Below are 22,094 nucleotides of genomic sequence, written 5' to 3' on the forward strand. Positions count from 1 at the left end.
CTCTCATACATGATGAGAATGTTTATTGTGAATGTTTGGACCAGAATTAACACAACGGCATGACTAAAGTGCCATTTCCTACTAAACTCATGAATCTATGAATTAGCCTGGCGTGTTTTTTTTTTGTGGGCGTGTGAATGACGCCAAGTGTACGGCCTGAATCAGGCGACGTCTGGCTGAACGGTGCATGCGTAAATGACTTCTGAAGCTTCTTACACTCAACTCACGCCAATGCAGGGGAGGATTTTCTTCTTTTCTTTCTCTTTTTAATGGTTCCAAACTCTTAAAGGCACAGTTGATCCAAAAAAACTGTCATCATTTACTCACCCTGATGCCGTTCCAGAAGCACATGGCGTTTTTCCTCCTGTGGAGCACAAAAGGGGATGCAGAATGTCAAAGCTGTGGCTTCCCAAAATGTTCAATAAACATTGCTTTATTAGATACATATCCATTCAATTCAACCATCAGCGTACTGCTCATCATCATTGACTCAGTTTCTCGTTTTCAGGTCACAAGCAGTTCATGACCTATAAGTACGTCACGGGTTAGGAAGTTTCATAAGCCCTTGCCTGACTTCACTGATTACAATCCCTAATCTATGGCTTATTAAGACATGATATGTCAACATTGTGACAGGTGCCAGTGGATTACGCACTTCCTCTGATTCATCCAGCAGACGTGCCAAACAGACGGTCAACCTGAGCAAAGTTTGGCAGACTGTGACGTCATTTCAGAGATGGGATAAGGGAGTTTTCCTTTTTCCCATTTAATTGAAGATGGATAATCCTGTTTGCGCGTTTCAGGTCAGACCATTCAGATGGGGATTCATTGAAATCATTTATAAATCACATGGCTTTTAATGTTCAGTAAATATTTTTATAAATAGCTTTTTAGCGGTAACAGAGAGGCAGGGTTTGTGTCAAGAGGGGGAAAGTCAAGTCAGCTCTGAGAGAGCGAGAGCAAAAGAGAGAGAGAGAGATGCGGAAATCTTTCCATTGAGACGCAGCAAGGACAAACTATCGATCTGATCTGCACTCCTGTCAACGCAAACCGTCCAGAGCACAGAATCACGCCAACTCTCTCTCTTTCTGTTCTGCTCTCTTTAACATCACACATACTTTATAAATTCACATAGAAGAAATAAAAGAATTCTGCTCTGAGAAATTCAAGGGTGAATCTCACAAAACCTGTCCAAGAACATGTCCGGGTCAAATTTTATCCCAAAAAAAATCTAAAGTAAGAATATGGAATTATAATTTAGGATCATTAAGAATTTTTATATGACCATTAAGTACTTCCCTGACACACTTAATTACTTAATGCATAGAAACAAAATAATAATATTATTATTATTAGTATTTATACATTTAATTTATGCCAATTTAACTAAAAAATATATATTTTATTTATAATTTATGCCAATTTAATAAAAATACATAATAATAATAAAGCTTTGTATTTCAGTATTTTTAAGATATAATGAGAATCATTGAGAATAATGGGAATAATGATAAAAACAAACATCCAGGTGCATAAATGAGAATCCTTATGCAATTTTTGACCGAATATCATGGTAATAAATAAATTAATTAATAAAAAAAATTTAACATCCCAATTCATCACTGTCTGTGGGTTCGACTCAGTCTGGCCTGGCTGATGTGTCTTCTATGAAGGATTGTAGATGAACTGTCCCATCCTCCTTTAACCATTCGTTTAAGTCTTTGCATTAACGCTAGTATACTAGAGAACTGATGTAAATCAGTCGACCTGTTGGCCCTAATGGAAATTCTGTCGTACTATATTTGCATATTAGAACACACAGTGGTCCCAAAATATTTTTTAGACACTTAGGTCACATTGGGGTACACATTCTTTGCATAAATAAAAAAATTAAAAGTGTCTGTATGTGTGTCTCAAATGCTTCAGGATCCCCCCAATGTCTTGCAATCAACTGTTGTTTTGGTGGTTTTTAGTCAGTCCACACAGGGAGAAGAACCACAGGTGTAGTACATGACATTAACTAACAAACAAACCAAACATGTCAGTTTTTTCTATGCAACATAATACATACCGTTTATCATTTAAAACCCCCAAAATGTTTTGTTTCTTGAAAATTTTACATCTGCTATCTTTAAAATAAATAATTAAACAAAAACCAGTTATATTGATTATTATTGGGGTTTTTTTATCGAATGCAATGACATTAGACAATGAGTTGCATTCGAAAGTGTACTTTTTGAGGAACTGTACTGAAAATGTAAATTCAAACTCTCAGACTGCAAAGTGGCAACACATTAGACATCAAGAACCATTTGGCTATTATGGGATCTTGTGCTTCTTTGAAGTAAAAAAAAAAACAAAAGTTATTGCTGTAACCTACCAACCCCTGAGCATTGAACAGCAAATATTGCACCGAGAGCTGCTCTATCAGCATTTCTGAATGAAAGTCAGAGAACCCATTAAATAAAAGAGGAAGAAAGCAACCTGTCAGAGGCTTCCCCGAGCAGGGAGGTCTGGAGAGCATAAAAATGTGGATTCCCAGGTGCCTCAAGAGTGGGACGGTTCAGTTTCATCCCTCCAAGAACAAGAAGACAGTAGAAGAGCCGGGCCAGCCTGACTCAAACCAGCAGATAGTGATTGAGAGTGATGGCCAACCTACTAACTACTAAATGACTTAAAGTTCGTCGTAACTGGCCCCTCAAAGCCAAAGAAATAGGCCTACACTAAAATGCATCTAAAACACCGTCTACTCAACATTACATTTCCATGAACGATAACAAAAAACTTTTTAAACGCAACCTAAATGTTATGCATTGTGCAGGGAATTCCTAAAACGGCAATTTCCCCATAAATCATATTGCCTTTCATACTTTTTATTTGTAAAACGTTTAAATATCTTACGATAGAAGTGTATGCAATGAAGAGTTGAAAATGTGCTTTGTTTAGGCTACTGTAAAATTACAAGCAAATATATTTTCTACCTGATCTGATTTAAAAATGTTGTAATGTAATCAGGTTGATTCAGTCTATTTTTGACTTGAATAAAAGCAGATCCTACCATGCAAAGCACATGGTTACTTTACCTGATTTTTACAGGTATGCATTGCATTTGCAACCTTAGAAATTAATGTCATCGCTATGCGTGTATCTGCACATGTGAGACCATTCCTCACTCCTCCCATTTCCCAATGGAAATGAAATGTGGTTCATTCAGTAAACTATACCGTGCAATATTTAACATACAATCTCTGCATGATAATATCTGCATGAGATATGTCGCACATCCCCTTTGCTTCTCTTCCTCAAAGTCCTGTCTTACATAATTTCTGTCTGTGAAGTGTGTGTGTGCATGTACCACGCATGTTCCTCACTCCAGACTCGTGTTGTATGCGAGATCAGCCATCTGTCCGGACTGGTGGTGGTTCACAGGATGACATCCAACGTCTGTTTAAGGGGGGTTTGGCAAATTAGACCATCAGCAGAAAGCGGCGCTAGAAAAAAAACAGGCTGACATCAAGAGCTTGTGTACAAAAGAGCAGTGAAGTTAAACACTGAAATGTGTGGTGTTTGCTTTCAGGACCATGGACAGCAGCTGCTAAAGAGTGAAGGATGCAACCAGGCAGACATTTCTGAGCTTGGAAAAGGGAAAACCCACTTCATGTGACCTTCGGGACATAAATATGCTCTGCGGTGACGCAGTCCAGGAGCTGCTATGGATGTAGGTCCAAGTAGAAACATCAGCACCTTTGACCCAACATATCAGGACAGTGTCCAGACACACAGAAGTAAGGCAGAAGTCAATACACAAAACAATAAACTTGCTTTACAAAACTTCCCCTCAACCTTATAACAACAAAACACTTTTATGCACATTTTCTTTTTCTATATATCTGACTTTTTTCTTTTGGAGTAATGACCGTGGCGAAGTTATGGGATGTTTTAACCTGACCACCGGCGTTGCTGTTCCATGTTAACACGTCCCACCTCTGAACCCTCGGTGGTACCTTTCCCGTTTCTCTGGACCCTCGGAAATCCCCTCTTATTCGCACGCCTGCCATGCGTGCATGCGCGGGACTCCTCTACCTGCTGGTGCACGTGCTGGCGAGAGCAAGAGGCCAGTACGACCTGTGCAAGTCTCTCGTGAGCACGGACGAAGGCGCTGTGTGGGAGCATTACGCGTGCCAACCCAAAGCCCAGGCCATGAAGGAGTACATGCACATCCGCGTCGAGCCGCCAGGCGTCACCTGCGGGAACCCACCGGAGAGATTCTGCACTCTGGTGAGTCCTCTAGAAGAAACTATCACTTTTTTCAACATTGATAATAATAAAAATGTTTGTTGATTACAAATCAGCATATTAGAATGATTTCTAAAGGATCATGTGACACTGAAGACTGGATTAATGATGCTGAAAATTCAGCTTTGCATCACAGGAAAAAAAAAAACAGTTATTTGAAATTGTAATATTATTTCATAATTTTACACTTTTTACTGCATTTATGATCAAATAAATGCAGCCTTGGTGAGCAGAAGAGACTTTCAAAAACATTAAAAAATATCACCAACCGAAACATATGAACACAGGTGTTCTGAGAAATCAAGCCACAGGCTCTGTAAAATATATTAGTGTTAAAATCAACATTAACCCCAAAAACATATGAAATACACACTTTGAAAATCCACCAGAAATAGTACATCATCCGGGCAGCTTTGGCCTGCTTTTGTAAACATGCTACTGTATGATCGGGGGACATATTAATTCCAATCTTGCACACTATTCAGGACAGACCGTATGTGAAATGGGGAAGTAGGGTGTGATAAAAATATTCACCATGCTAATTCCTGTTTCTCACAACCAGAAGTTAAAAAATGATGTTTCACATGGTCAGCAGGCTGTACAGTGATGTGATTCTTCCTGGATGCTTTTTTTCCTGCTCATTAGCCTGACAAAACAATTAAGTGTTGTAACGTTTCCCAGTAGCTGTAACTCATTTGCCTATAAGCTGGTAAGTGGGAGCTCATCATATTAAAGGAATAGTTCACCAAAAATAACAATTTGCTGATTGTTTACTCACCAACAGGTCATACAAGATGTAGATGTGTTTGTTTGTTCATGAGAAGAGATTTTGAAAATGTAGCATTTTATTTCTTGCTCACCAATGGATGCTCTGCAGTGAATGGGTGCCGTCAGAATGAGAGTCCAAACAGCTGATAAAAAATCACAATAATCCAAAAGTAATCCACACCACTCCAGTCCACCAGTTAATGTCTTGAAAAGCCAAAAGCTGCATGTTTGTAAAAAACAAATCCATCATTAAGATGTTTTTAACTCCAAACCGTTGCTTCTGGCTAAAATATGAGTCCATGATCCATAATATTGTTTCGTCCAGTGAACTATTCCTTTAAGATTATTGCTTACCAGTTGCACTCGTTCATTTCATTAACTGATGCATTGAATTTGCATCTTGCATCTGTTTTATAAAATAAAAATAATAAAATATAATGATTATTGCACAAAAGTTGGCTTGACTAACTATGCTAACTTTACAAAGTGTCTATTAGTACCTGGATGGGACAGACCTCAGGCAGATGTTTCCAAATTGTTCCTTGATTCATTTTTTGACCACTAGCCATTGGCCAGTGCAAACTAAGCAGGGCTTGTATAACGGTGCCAAACTGCGCACATTATGGGGGCGGAGGTCTTGAAGCAGCATTAATTTAAGCATGATGTGCCGTGCAGGTCACCGACCGCAGCAGACAAAAAAAAAATGCAGCTGAGGTCAGCAGGCGTGGAGAGCAGAAGGCCGAGGTGTTGTTTACCCACGTGGGTTTGTTGGCAGAGTCAGGCTCACAGGAACAGAGGACCGGAAGGATGTCGAATTTCACTTCACTTATAGCAGGGTCAGCAGGTTATTCTCAAGGGCAAGGAGGTCACGCAGTGCGCTATGGGTTTTAATAAGTGAGATTTGTGAGGACAACATACAGAATCAAAAGATATTCCATCAGTCAATGAATTCTGTTAGTAAAAGAAAGTGACTGGTGCTTGCTTGTGCAAAAGTTGTGCAGCTGTAAATGTGACTTCACCTTTGGGATGTTGTGGATGGTTGCTAAGGTGTTGCTAGGTTATTTCTTTCTGTCTGGTGCAGGGTTATTATAGTTAACTAAAAAAATGCTTGAAATAGTTTAACTTGATGTAACAACTAAAGAAGAAATAATAAAGAATTAAATCTACCAGTATAAACATTTTTAAAAATGACAACAAAAATCAAGCGTTGCATTAGTTCTGGCAGGTCATATTTATTTAAGCTCACATCAGCTGACTCTCAGCTGATCCACGTCTACCTATAGGGATGAGACACCTATCACAGCACCCATACAGTATATAAGATGCTTCAGTATTATCACCAGTTTTCGCGTTGCTCAATAGTTAATTAACCTCCTCCATCCCCAACTCCTCCTCTCGTCAGTCAGGATTCGGCCTTCTGATTTTCCTTTGAATCAGTCTAATTTCTAAAATATTATAAAATGAACAGAACCATACCACCAATCCAAACTGTATACTAATTGTCAGTCATCTTTGATGATAGTGGTCCTGACCGAATTACTATAATTAAAATAAAATTTAAAATATAAAATATAAAGTGTTTACAAGTAAAAATGTATTAATTTATGTGTTTTTTTTATTTTTATTTATGTTTTTGTTAAATTAATTTAAAAAATAAAATAATTTAAAACAGTATCATAATGATACTAAAATAATATACATGTATACATATAGATATGGATTGGGTCCATCCTTCAAAGTAAGTCTGTGATATTTTCTCACCTGTTTAATACTTTAGCTTAACACTTAAACTTGAGTAAGAGCAACAGTAACAGTGATGCTTGACTTTGCAGAAGAAAGAAACAAGCAAAAGGTTGTGCAGGCTGAAGAGAACAAGAGCATAAATAAATACTAGTGTCAGGGGAAAAGAGGTAATACATCCCTGATTAAATTATCCAGACACTGCAAAGTCGTGCACAAACACACATAAACTTTGTTCACTATGATTTTGCCTTTTCACTATGATGAAGCTGCTGATGGGACTGATAGGAAAAAACACATACGGTTATTGGTTTCGTATGGGAGCCGGAAATGGACACAGCTCTCACACACTTAACAGTTAATGATCTGTTTAATGTAAGGCTAAAGGAGACCCATCTTCTCTTACTCGCACTCACTCTCACACACACATTTACACAAACACAACTTAAAGGGATGGTTCACCCAAAAATCACAATTCTGTCATGATTTAATTAGACTTGACATGGAATATGGCGTTCAGATTATATGTATGACTATGGAAAAGAACAGTGTGACGTGAACATTCTGCCAAACATTTACAGAATTATAATTTTTAGGTGAACTTTTCCTTTAAATCGTGTTTGCGTAAATGTGTGTGTTAGTTCTGGTTTAAGTAAGAATCAGAATTTTCAGAGTAACTTTGCATGCCTCAATTCTGTCATCATTTACATGCCATAAAACACAAAAGCAGATGGTTTGCAGAATGTTTACACTGTTCTTTTCCATGGAGTGAAAGTAAATGTGTACAAATTCTGCCAAGCTTAAAAAATAAGCAAAAAACACCAAAAAAAAGGTAGTCATACAGTGACATTTAGTCATTTGAGCGCCATATTCCAAGTCATGTGAGTTTGCAACAGCATGAGAGTGAGTAAAAGATGGCAGAATTGTGTGAATTATACCTTTAAATTCTGTTTGTGTAACTGTGGGTATGTATTAGTCTTGGTTTAAGTAAGAATCAAAGTAACTTTACATGTCATAATATTCAAGCAAATCTATCAAACAAATTACAATTCTGCCTTCATTTACTCATCCTAATGCCTTGCCTGACTTGGAATATGTTTCTCAAATTTTATGTATCACTACTTTTATGGTGCTTTTTGGTCCTTTTTTTTTTTTTTTTTAAAGCTTACACATTTGTTACTAACTTTCAATGCACAAAAAAGAACAGTGTGAACATTATGCAAATGATCTGCTTTTGTGGTTTATCTTAAGCAAATCATTACAGAATTATACTTTTTTTTTTGGTGGAACTATCCCTTTAAATCCCCCTAGATGGATTTGTTTGAATATTGTTGCATGCAAAGCTACTCTAAAATACTGATTCTTATTTAAACCAAGACTGGAAAAGCTAACACACACACACACACACACACACACACACAGACCCTTGAATTGTTGTGCCGGAGCTGGCCGCTAATGGACTGGCCTCTGGAATGTTCCTCAGGTCGTCCCGAGCTCTTTAATATTGATGGGGCCCTTAATGGTCCCGCAAGCAGACATCCACAGCGCCCCGAACGTTTTCCTTTTACATTCTAGACATGACGAGGTCGGGCAGCCTGGCTCAGTCAGCACTTTACAACAGACGGGATCCTCCCTAGCATCTCTCCTTCCAAGAAAATGACAAACGCAGATGACAGAGAAAAGCGGGGTGGAAACTGAGTACTGTTAACCGACAGCCAGGTTAAAATTACTGAGAGCATAAAAAAATTGCAGCATCTTTGAAATACAGTTTGCGCTATGAAGACATACAGTAAGTTTCAGCGCTTAGAACTTCCTCGTCAGTCCAAATAGAGCGTCTATTAAAAATAAAAATACAAAAATGTCTTGTTTTAAAGGGGTGGTTGATTGCGCTTTCACTTTTTTAACGTTAGTTAGTGTGTAATGTTGCTGTTTGAGCATAAACAATATCTGCAAAGTTACAAAGCTGAAAGTTCAATGCAAACAGAGATATCGTCTTTTAAAATTCTGGCAGTTTAATGCCTACAAAAATGGCTGGTGTCCCTACAACGAGTTACTTCCTGGGTTTGTGACGTCACAAACCCAGATAAACCCTGCCCTCGGGAAAAAGCCACAAAGGGGGCGAGGCCGTGCTGCTCTGCTTTAGAGAAGAGGAAGAGAAAACTAGAGGTGCACGTAAAAATCTATTCATATATGAATCACGATTCTGTCTTCTAACGATTCTAATGGATTCACAAGTTTCAAAATCAATGTTCTAAAGCAGCGGTTCTTAATACTGTTCCTCGAGTCTGCTGCTCTGCACACGCTCTGCATCTCTCTCTCGCTCTCATTCAGCTCAGCTATAACAATGAACTGTTCCAATTATACACTTATTTTCACATAGCTATGAGAAGCGTTAACCATGGACGCGCGTGCAGTTGCCGTACTGTATTAAAGCTTTAATCAGGATAAAACCGTATATTAAAAGCTAACAGAAGCAGTAGCATTTACAAATAACAGCGTATCTAAAAGTATGAGACAACAACAAACAAAAAACATAGGCCTACCATTAAAAGCCGTGCTTGCACAGGTTCTGCACGATCCTCTTCAATAATATCCTCTGCTTCTCAATCGGGTTCAAACTGATAAGCGATATTAACGACGCCGTTGTTTACAATACAACCGGAGCATATGCCGCTGAGGTGAGGGGCGGGACGGTTAGACGCACACTAGAGACGGCTTAGCCAATCACAACACACCGGGCTATCTAACCAATCAGAGCCCATTGCCTACTTCTGAGGGAGGGGCTTCATAAAAGCAGGAAATTATCAGCGTGTTTCTCAGAGAAGGGACAGAGCGGTGTGGAATAAAGGGAAATTATGTGAAAAATAATGTTTTTCACATGTTAGACTGCATCCCATAAACACAATCAAGCCTAGAAAAAAACAGTGAACCACACTTTAAACTTCCACAAAGTTCTGACTTCAACTAGATGAACCAATCAACACACGACTGTCCACATTTACACATTAATGGCCCTTATTCAGTGTTCAGAAACCAGGCCCACACACCCACAAGGAGGAAGTCTATAAGAACAGTATTATTCCTAAATAGCAGAAATCTGTACAAAAATATAATGTAAATAATATACTTAAAAATGTAAATAATAAATGTGTGTGTGTGTATACAGTATATATATATATATATATATATATATATATATAATTTGAATTTATATATGAAATAACACACACAAGTTGAAATAATACTTATAGTTATATATATAACAATAGTTATATATACATACATACACACACACCCTCACACACATATAACGCCAAACTAAATGCCATCAAGTCAATTCCCAATGAATAAGTGTCCAGCCCTGCATTTTTCATCTTTACACATCATATCCTGTTTCACTTTTAAAATATGTCAGATTACGGAAGCAAAATTAGTTAAACACATTATTTTATGTGGAATTTAATAATCTCTCACATCTCACAGCAGCTGCTCTTTATAGTCTGTGTGTGTTACTGTGTGTTTTGTGTCCATTGCTGTGGTTGCATGTGTGTTTGTGTGCCTGTCCCAGTTTGTGCATGTTTCTGCCCAGGGTCCAAAATTAACACTCACTGAGCTGCATATGTGAGTAAAAATGACCTACTCCTCAGTTGGCTGGTAACTAAAACTGCAACATAATGCATACTAACATCTGTCAAGACTCTAAACACTTACCAAATATTAAATTTACTAGTGGAAAACCTTTAAATCCTTTTTTTTGTTTTGTTTAATGCCATGTGGTGACATACTGTATGTGCAAATTTTCTCACATTAAGCCACTAAAATTAAAATGTGGAACATGTCTGTTCACGTTTATATGCTCATCTGGCTTGTTTTGTAGAGTATATGATGCTGCAAATGAGACAATGACCTACACCGTTTGTCACAATAATGCAAGGAAAACTGAAAAAGAATTCCTCCGTCATACACTCTTAAAAATAAATCTTCTTTATTGGCATCTATGGTTCCAATAAATGTATAATTCACCCAAAAGGGAAAATTTGCTGAAAATGTACTCCCCCTCAGGCCATGCAAGATGTAGATGGGTTTGTTTCTTCATCAGATTTGGAGAAATGTAGCATTCCATGCAGCTTTTTACTTCATAAGACATTAATTGACGGACTGGATTGGTGTGGATTACTTGTGGATTATTGTGATGTTTTTATCAGCTGTTTGGACTCTCGTTCTGACGGCACCCATTCACTGCAGAGGATCCACTGCTGAGCAAGGGATGTGATGCTAAAGAAATAAACTCATCTACATCTTGGATGGCCTGAGGGGGAGTACATTTTCAGCAAATGTTCACTGTTCAAATGTTGTACAAAAGGTTCTTTTATAATGGTAAACGGTTCTTAAAATTATTAAAATGTTCTTCACAATAAGAAATAACAAATGGTTCTTGTAAGAAATTCTCACTGAAAGGTTCTTTAGAGAACCCAAAAAAGATTCTTCTATGACATCAGTGTGAATACACCCCCTTTTGAAAAACATGTTTTTTAAGAGTGTAGGTAAAAATATGTATTTGTAATAAAAATAATGAAAAAAAAAAAAAGATAATATTTATCGCTAATAAATTTGCTTAGTTCACCCACCACTGGCAGATGTGACAAAAGTTTACATTTGGACCCTTTGGCATGGTTTGTTTTCAAGTGCTTGATTCTTAGTAGCTCATGTTGTCTGGGAAGAAAAAGCGAGAGAGAGAGAAAGAGAGAAAGACAGAGATCCCTAATGATGGGGGAATCACAGCTTCGTTCAGCGGAAAAAGGGAACAAACACACCCACACACACACACACCCAATAAGCATGTGTTGTTCATGCACACCTCTCTAAAAGCACACAACCACAGTGCACATGAAACAGTAAGACGTGTCAATGTGAGAACACGTGTGTATGAAAGTAAAAACCCCCCGTGCAACACAACAGTGCTCTCTGATTTAGCAGCACAAATGAGCCAGTGCTATAAATAGAAATGAGAGAGAGAGAAGCGGGAAGTGAAGAAGAAAGAGGGGGAGGAAACAGGAAGAAGGGAGAAGAGATATGACAGAAGATAGAAAACAATGAGACTCTGCCAGAATAGAATACTAACATTATTTTACTGAACAAACTGTATACTGCCTACTTTTTAAAAATAGAAAGTAAAACAGTAGGAAATATCCCATTTCAAACAATAGCATGCTTCTGTTCTTAATTGCATTCAATGTGTATTTGTAGTGTACTTCAAATCATAAAAGAATATTTAATAAAAACTGTACTTGCCGATAATATAATATGAATTAAGTGTATTAAAGAGAGCACACTTTCATGCTTGTTTCTGTTTTACACCTTTAAAAATGCACTTTGTAATAATGTCAAATACATTTAAAGTACATTTTAAATAAATATAATTAAATAATTATTTAAATAAATTTTTTTAAAGAATTTTTAGTATTGCTTTAAAGAAGTACACTTACTTAGGTGCTGACTAACATACTAAAGCACATGTAAAGTATTTGATTATAGCTGTTATCTGATATTACATCTCATACCTACTAAATTACTAAGGACAATAGAAGTAATTATGAAATTACATTTAACCCTTTCATGCATGAATTACTGGAAAACATTATCTAGATTTTTTTATTATTCTTTTTATTACTTTAATATGATGCTAAAATTGAAATACATTTTAATTTTTACAAAATTCAGTTTTATTAAAAAAATTATTTAACTGTCCACGTATGTGGACACCATGCAACAAAGGCATAAAATGGGACATAAAGCCACAGCTGACAATATGGAATATTGTGTTTTTTTAATGGCATGTTATGCTATTTATATCAGCTCAGTTATTAAAAACAATAATATTACAATATAATAACAATAAAACACATATTGTAGGAACAATAACAGTAGTTACATATATGTGGAAACCTATTAGCAATATGGGCAAATCATGGAAAACATTCACTGCTGATTGTAACAACTTATTATATTTTCATCCTTATCTTACTTCATGTTGAATCATCTCGGTTATAGTATATCAACATATATATGCAAATTTGTCTCCATATGTATGTGTAAAGTTGCCATTTAATGCTGTAATATGTAATTTTAAATGGTTATTTATGTTGATATATTTGTTAAATGTCTGTTTTATTACAATATAAGACAATTCATAACATCTTTGAAAAAATAGAATGGATATACTAGCAGGTTACAGAAATCAGACTTTATGCTATCTGACTCCACTGTTGCATGATGTCCACAATCGTGGACAGTTGGTTTTTGGTGAATAAAAATTACATTTTACTCTAAATTGTAGTTTATGAAATACTAACATATTCATCATACTTTACTGTACATACTAATATATATATATTTTTTTACCTCAATTGACCTCCTTGTATAAAAGTTTTTCACAGATATGCCTGGGGCATTTAGCACATGGCTATCGCTGTCAGCCATCTTGGATTAATTATGTCATCAAGCAATGAATATTTGGAATGCAAGATAGTAGCCACTGTTACAATATTGCTGTCAATCTACTGACACTGCCCTCAAGTGGGTTGGAGAAAATTACAATGATAAATGAACCCTAAATGGAGTTAAATTAACTGTCCACAAATGTGGACACCATGCATGAAAGGGTTAAAGGTATACTTCAGTCCTCCATAAGTAGGTAAAAATGCACTGTTAATTTCAACTAACTGCAACTAATCTAATATAATATAATTTAAAAAATATATTGTCATTTAATTGTAAATATCATGCAGTTTAGTTCATACGTAAGCATATTTTGTTATATTACTTCCATTATACGGTAAGTACTCTTTTTAAAAGCATGCATAAGTGTACTTCTTTTTTTACAAGGGATGTGCAGTTACCAACTATTTTCTCCTGTTAAATAATACACAAAATCCCTGGAAATTGAAGGTCAAGTTGAGTGCACTGCATCTACTGTTGTATTGTACTGTGCAATTTGGTAAAAGTAGTAATTTGGGTATTACAGTGCACACAGAAAAGTGCTTACTGTGCACAGTATACATACTACATACTGCAGAAAGAGCATGCTGGTATGAACAGAAACAAAGGGAAAGAAGATGGCTTTCACTGTGTGAAAGCAGCTTGAGATGGACAGAGAAAGACAAAAGACAGCTGGCAGCTAGAGTACTAGTTTAATAGGATGAATCTGTCGTTCTTCGTGTCTCGGCCTGATCTCACTGATGTCAGCGCTCAGCTATAAAGTTTCATGCTACAAACTAAACAAGAAAGCAGAGAAAAAACTTTGATGAGTTCTGGAGATCTAGAATAAAGGAATGAGGTCATTTCTGTCAGGACCACTATCATCAAAGATGCTTGACAGTTAGCATACAGTTTAGATTGGCGGTTTGGTTCTGTTCTGGGCAAGAACTCCCTGCGCATCCATGCAGCCTATAGCATAGATGAGAGCAGCAATTCTTAAAGGAGAATCAGAAGGCTGAATCCTGACTGACAGAGGAGGAGCTGGGGATGGAGGAGGGTAATTAGCTATTAAGCAATGCGAAAACTGCTGATACTACTGCAGGACCTTATATATGAATGCTTAGATAGGTGTCGTATTCCCATAGGTTGATGGGGATCAGCTGAGAGTCAGCTGATGCGAGCTTGACTAACATGACCTGCCAGAACTAACGCTACGCTAGATTATTACATGCTTTCCTGGAATACTTGATACAGAAAATATGGAAATGTTTTCTATGCGATATATTTTCCATAAACAATTTCTGTATTCTTTGTTCTAAATTAACAGTTTAATAAAATAAGCTGCTGAAGGGGCACTACACTGTAAAAAACTGTAAATAAAACAAAATTTAGCAGAATTTTTTTTAACAAGAAAATACTATTTCAGTCTTTTTACTTCAAAATTTCTCTCCATTTCTTTGTAATTATTTGTGAAATGTACTTGCTATTTTGGTAGTTTCTACACCAAATTATTTTCACTGTACAGTGATTTTACCATGTGTAGTTACTGTAGATGCAACACAATGTAGTGTCTAAAACCCCTTAACCATGGTAAAAATCACTGCCTTAAGTGCAACATGGTACAAAACACCATGTAAAATAAACAAATGTATTAATAATAATCATTATAAGCTAAATTTATAATCAAACGCAGAGCGTAAAATAGCTTTCTCTGCATAATATTAGAAATACAGCAATATCACATATTCAGTCTGTCATCCCTGAATATCATATCTATAACTAAAAAAAATTACTGATTACATGCTAGGTTGTATGAGATTACTAGTACTGTTCATCTTAATACCCAGAATACTTACGTGAAGAACTTATAAAGAAAGTTTCCAAAGCTTTGACCTCAGTTTTTCATTTCGAAAAGAAGAATGTGTTTGCAAGCGCTTTCCGGCGTGCCAGAACTTTTATTAAAGAACAGCCTTTTTAGGTTTTGCCATCTTGTGGATTTTGTCATGAAATGTGGTTGCAGTGGATTTTTCTTTGGCTATATTTACACTTAATCATGACACACACCTGTACCGAAACACCAGGTGAGCGCCGCTGTTAGCAGTTCCGTTTGCTTCTTCATTTTATTTAAGTTAAATACAAAAATACTCATATTTATATACTTTCATATATATAAATATATATATATATATATATACTGTATACACACACACACACACAGTATACTGTTTAAACATTCAAAAAATGACATGCTTCACATTTAAGCTTTGTTACAAATCCTAGTGAGCTGCCTAACTTGGCAACAGTTTAAGAAATCATATTTGGGCTCCCAGCTTGCAGGCTGTTCTAAATAGTAAGCAATAAAATAATTTGGCCTTATAAGATGCCTTATTAGTTCACATCCTGCACCGCTTGCATATTTGTTTATTAAATATTTTGTCTTATTTAATCATTCGATTAGGCCTATGCATTCAGCCATCAATAAAACTGCAGTACAGTCAGCTCCATTTAACACATTTTATCTCCAAAAAGCACCGAAAATACAAAAGTCTGCAGATTCCATCTGGGGCTGCTATGATCCAATTCAGTCAGGATGCTGTCTTAAAGGGAAGCTGCCTATGTTGACTATAGTCAGCGAGAACAAACCAAGCTTTGGAACAGACGTACACTTCTGAGTGTATTCCTCAGAGTGTTGTATTCTTAGTGATGTTCTCGTAAACCAAATAGAGCTCACATTGTGTTCTCAGTTTCTTAAAGACCGCTATAACTCACTCACACACACACACTTACAGTAAGAAGGTCTAAAGGTATATAAATCCACAGAGACGACAAAGAGAGAGACAGATTAACCGATTTTACGATACTGACAGGGCTCCAGACTCATTCCTCTCACTGGTCGCTCTTTTGCAACCAACTTTCTCAAAAAGAAAAGTAAAACTAAACTTGCTGTCGGTGACAGTGGTTGCATGTTTTTTTTTTCACACAAGAATCCCAACATGTTCACCTTCTCTGGTTTAAGAAGCGGCCTTTTACTTTAGCTTGAAAACCATCCATCGTTTCCTCAATATTCGCATCATTTTTGCTTTGCGCTCCTGCTGACGCGGCGAGTATAAACCAGGCTCTACACTCTAAGCACTGCGCAGTTCAAACGAGTAGCGCGGTTTCGTTATGCTTTCAGTTTCATTTGCCATTTGATGTTTCTCATATGCAACAGAAATGGCAGAGCTTATTAGTTGAACAACGTGGTGGTCGCGCCAGTGTGACCGCACACAATATTTAGTCACACAGGCAGAAAAAATGGTAGCAAAATGCAACCATTTGGTCGCAGTCTGGAGCCCTGGATACTGATGTTGTTCTCTAACTGATTGCATGGGATGCGGATGGCACTAGGTAAAGTTCCAGTTTAACGGTGATGTAATGTCCCAGTTGGTTGGTTTAACAGGCTGCTATATGGACGCTGTGACAGGGATCTAGCTCCATGCTGATTGTTGTCGCAGCGACGGGATTCCAACGTGGATAATTGCTCTAGGAGCTTAGTGATGTGGGCCACCTGCCGGAACAGTTGGCCGTGTATGTGTGTGTGTTTATATGAGGCAGGAGGATGGGATTGTCGGGAAAGCATAGACATGCTAGTTTTGCATCTTTGCCACATGCATTATTGGGCCAAGGTCATGGAAAAGACACACACATTGTCAAACACTTGAAAAATTAATTGGTGAGAAAATCTGATCTTGTGTTATAATATTAAAACTCTGTCTCTTAAAAGTGTCTAGACAACAGAAACACACACATGCATGCATAGACACACATGTACACATGCAAGCACACAAAAAAAACAAGCATGCAAACACCAAAACAGACACATATAGATGAAATATACATGCAAGCACATACATGCCTAAAAGCACACGTATGCACATTTGCAAGCATGCTATTACAACACCCAAGTACACAGATGCAAATATACATATACATGTAAGCATACTGTACAGACACTGAGGTATGCAAAACAACAATGCAAGCAATCAAATTAATGCACACACACACAAACACAGGCATTGGCAATACATGCAAACACAAGTATGCACATTTGCAAGCACCCAAGTACATATACACACAGATGCCACCACATGCATGTATACTGGACAGGTACATGTACAGACACACTCAAGCACGCAAAAACAACAATGCATGCACACACCCAAACACACACATATAGATAAAATATACATGCACTCATATGCACATTTGCGAGCATGCTAATACATGCACACAAGCACTCACATACAGTAAAAGCATGCAAAAACAATACAAGCATGCATATACATACACATACATAAGTATCACCAATACATCCACACAAGCATGCAAACACCAAAACACTCAAATTAATGAAATATATATGCAAGTACAAGTGCATGCAAGCACACACCTGCAGTGGGAACTTATCATTGACTTTTATTGTTTTTATAAAAATAGTACTACTGATATATGAGCTAATGATATTTTTATACAGGACTCTAAAGCTAACCCTCACAGAAAACATTCTATGTTTTTACATTTTCATTAATTAGCATGTTAATTAAGCCGTTTTCCCCCCGGGAACCATTGGCAGCTCTTCAGGATGCATGCGATTTCAGGTTTTACTATCATTCTGGGGACATTTGGTCCCTACAATATAAACAAAAGCTGACCCCCACACACACACAAATAGTGCTGTCAATCGCACAATGCACAATACACACGGTAAGCATGCTAATGCTCCACTAAGTGTGTCAGAGGGTTGGGTTTCAATGGATTTGGGGGTTGAAGGTTTCTGTGTATTCTCCTCTTTAATCCAACTATAGTTTTAGCGTGTCGGGGGTCAGAATGAGTTTGTGCTTGAATACATGCATGTATGGGTGCAGATGTTGCAGTCAGATGATGGTGTCTGATCCTGTCTGTCTGCACTGAAGAAACAGACAGCTGTAAGAGTGTAACAGAATGAGGTTTCTCTCTAATAACATTACAGAGAAAAGAGGAGGATAGAGAAGAAACAATGGATTAAAGGAGATAGACGGGTGCATCTTGAGGAAATAGAATTATGTTAAGCAGAAATAAGTGGCAGTGCAGAGGCCTGTAGGAACACAGCTGTAATGTGATCTTGGGGAAGAGAGTAACTTTAAACCCCTGTCCTGGAGCGAGCTAAGAGTCAGACCATCAGACAGAACAGAATTACTGTACTGTAGAATGTGTCTGAAAGGATTAAGATGTAAAATTCGCACTGTACAAATTCAGAGGAGTAACCAGTCTCTGAAATTTCCAAACTGTACGAGGTCTGTGGATCAAACGCTTGAGTTTGGTTTGAAACACTTACCGGCAACTAAACAGGATAATGCAATATACAGTAGCTGACAGAACTGCATCCAGTACAAAGCATTGAACATTACATAACTGGAATTGTAGAAGCTGCTAGACTGCTGAGATGAACTCCAGGCTCATTTATGTTGCATAAAAAATGGCAAAGGCTGACAAAAATCAACAGTTATGATCTGATTGGCTGTTACACAACTTCTAGGAGCAAAAGTGGACAGGTTTTTATCAGGACAGGAAAGTTGAGGTACCAGGTTGCAACAAGAGCTTTTCGAGGAACAACTGGTCACTGGACTTCCCAGAGTTTACAAGGTCTGCTGCATCAAATCTTTGAAAAATATGCAAGAGGAAGTTATTAGCAATGTCAGTGAGATGTCTGATTTGCTGGTATAATAATAATAATATAAAATTTAATAACTTATAAATTGCAAAATACACTCAAAGTTTGGGTTTATGACATTTTAAAAAATGTTTTTGAAAGTCGACGCTTATCAAAGCTACATTTTTTGATTAAAAAAATACTGTAAAAACAGTCATATTAATAATACAAGTATTAATTTAAAAAAAATCTGACTGACCTGAAACAGTGTAACTTTGCATAAATATGAAGTAATAATAATTATAAGATGAAGAATTATAAAAATATCATTATCATATATATATTAAATAACTGTTATTTTAAATGATTATATTTAAGTTATATTTGTGCAGTGGCATTTTTGTAGATTGTTGTAGATTAAAAAAACTATTTCTAATTAAGTTACATGTCTCTAACTAGAGAGTGAATGGCTGTTAAAAGTTGAGCAATTATCCGAACTCACTTTGAATAGTCACTGTGTGCTATTCTTTGAATGGTACCAATTATCTGTTAACTAAATATTAAAGAGGTGAGAACAGATTTTTAGCTGATAACAAAAAGTGTGAATAATGACAAAAACACGAGCCGATTATCGGTCCATCTGTAGTTATACAGACGAGAAGTGTGAGTTTGAGCTAAACTAGATTCAGAGTTTCAAGAGCCGAAGCCGCTTTATCATTTTACCACCCCTCTTTAGTCTTTATTCTCTCTCTGTCGTTCTCTTACATACACGCACTTTGTTTTATCTCCCCTTTAATTTATTTTTTATTCTCGGTGTGCCTGGCTTCATAAATCAGATGATGTATTTCCCAAGATGCACCTCGCTGTACAAGCTTCTCTTATGAGGCGTGTGTGTGAGTGTGTGTATATCTTTATTAAGCAGCATTTGTGTATGTCGCGGCTCCTGTGAGACGGAGAACAAAAGGAGGCGAGTGTTTATTTCTCTGTCGAGGTGTGAATCTGATATATTGGCACAGATCCTGAATACATGCTGAATAGACAGATTCAAAGCTGTCATACCTGAACGCAGCCGTCTCAGCATGAACTATAGTTAGATGATCATCGTCTGCGTGATTTTATAAAGCGAGCTGATAGAATTGACCCAGATTTTTAATGGTGTGTGTGTGTGTGTGTGTTTGCAGCAGGAGTTTGCGCTCACAGATCAACACTCCCTGCAGTCTTTGCTTTTAATAAAAGCCTGCAAGTTCTTCACTGTAGGTTTACCATGACAAGCGCGCATGTGTGTGTGTGTGTGAGTTTACAATCTGTTTTCGCTCACAATCTCCCCTTTCTTTTTTTGTTTCTGTTTGCATCTGTGCGTCACACACACTTTCTACCTGCTTCTGTTTTTGTCAATCAATCGGTCACTGTTTCTATCTCTATCACATCTCCTGTCAGAACACTGCCTGCTTTTGTGAAAAAGAAGTGCGCTTAATTGTGTTTAACACGAACATGTGCTGAACTTCAAAAAAGTACATAAAAAAAAAACTACTTGCAGATACTATCAAATTAAAGGGTTTGTTCACCCAAAAGTAAAAATTCTGTCATTAATTACTCACCCTCATGTCGTTCCAAACCCATAAGACCTTCGTTTATCTTCGGAACACAAATTAAAATATTTTTGATGAAATCCGAGAACCCTCCATAGACAGCAACACAACTGACACGTTCAAGGCAGAAACGTAGTAAGGACATCATTCAAATACTCCATGTGACATCAGTGGTTCAACCTTAATTTTAGGTAGCTACGAGAATAATTTTTGTGCGCAAAGAAAAAAATAACGACTTTATTCAACAATTCTTCTCTTCTGTCAGTTTTTGACACACTTTCACAAAAGTACCAAGACACATGCGTGTGCATTCTTCAGCTTGTAAACAAATTCTTTGCACGCAAAAATTATTCTCGTAGCTTCATAACATTACGGTCGAACCACTGATGTCACATGGACTATTGTAATAACGTCTTCACATTTCAGTCACATTGCTGTCTATGGAGGGTCAGAAAGCTCTCGGATTTCATTAAAATATCTTAATTTGTGTTCCGAAGATGAACGAAGGTCTTTTGGGTTTGGAACGACATGAGGGTGAATAATTAATGACAGAATTGTCATTTTTGGGTGAACTATCCCTTAAAAGCCAATTAAGTGTACTTAAAGAGAGAATACTTTTTTGACTATTTCTTAACAACTAAGCATCCATTTAAGTGCCCTTTGTAATAATGACAAATTTTCCTTTAAAGTACATTGTTATAATAATCTTTTGTCATGCTTTAAAGACGTACACATATTTTGATGTGTTGACTAACATACTAAAGCACATGTGAAGTACCTGATTATAATTTTAACTGTGGTGTGTAATTCAATATTACATTTAAGGTTAAGATTTTAAATGTACAAAATGTGTAATCACAAATATATTTAAATTCATGACAAGTTTTAATAGATGACAATTTTATGAAAAATCTAAAAATTTATATTAAAACAACATATACTGTTTCTCATTTGGTATGTATATATATATATATATATATGTTACGGGGCTGACAAGACGTGAGACGTGCGGATCCATATGCAAGCTTTTATTTTGGAGAAGACAGAGACGTGGTCATAAAACAGGCAGGGTCAAACAGGTATATGGCGGGCAAGACACAAGAATAGTCCTAGGGCTAGCGTAGGTCGATGAACGACAAACAGAATCAGAAGGGGCAAGGCCCCCCATGGCGGAGCGGAGGACCACCAGAGCCAGACAGACCACCACGGCGGAGCGGAGGGCCACCATGGCAGAGCAGAGAACCACCGGAGCCAGACAGACCACCACGGCGGAGCAGAAGGAACAGAGAACCACACCGATCAGGAGACCATGGCGGAGACTGTAACAACGAGAGAGCAGAGACAGACAGAACATTGGGGTTGATAGACAAGACTGAGCATTCAGGGGTAGCCTCCCTGGCAGACACAAAGCACACAAAGAATTCACAAACGGCCTCCATAGCCAGGACAGAACAGGATGAGGATTCCCCGACGGCCTCCATAGCCGTGACAGGACGAGCAGGGAGCTCACAAACGGCCTCTATAGCTGTGACAGGACGAGCAGGGAGTTCGCAAAC

The 22,094-nt window shown here is 37.2% G+C and overlaps 1 protein-coding gene across 1 annotated transcript in view; it reads left to right on the forward strand.

Moving 5' to 3' along the window:
• The first annotated feature begins 3,407 nt into the window (after positions 1–3,407).
• The window catches only part of LOC107585684 (titin-like), a 63,181-nt gene continuing 44,494 nt past the window's right edge, over positions 3,408–22,094 (forward strand). The window contains exon 1 of the mRNA XM_016272813.1: positions 3,408–4,278. Coding sequence (XP_016128299.1) covers positions 4,057–4,278 — 222 coding nt within the window. The 5' untranslated portion in view covers positions 3,408–4,056. The remainder of the gene's footprint in view (positions 4,279–22,094) is intronic.

This window comes from Sinocyclocheilus grahami, unplaced genomic scaffold (genome assembly GCF_001515645.1).
Source record: "Sinocyclocheilus grahami isolate Dianchi unplaced genomic scaffold, SAMN03320097.WGS_v1.1 scaffold73.1, whole genome shotgun sequence".
Lineage (NCBI taxonomy): Eukaryota > Metazoa > Chordata > Actinopteri > Cypriniformes > Cyprinidae > Sinocyclocheilus > Sinocyclocheilus grahami.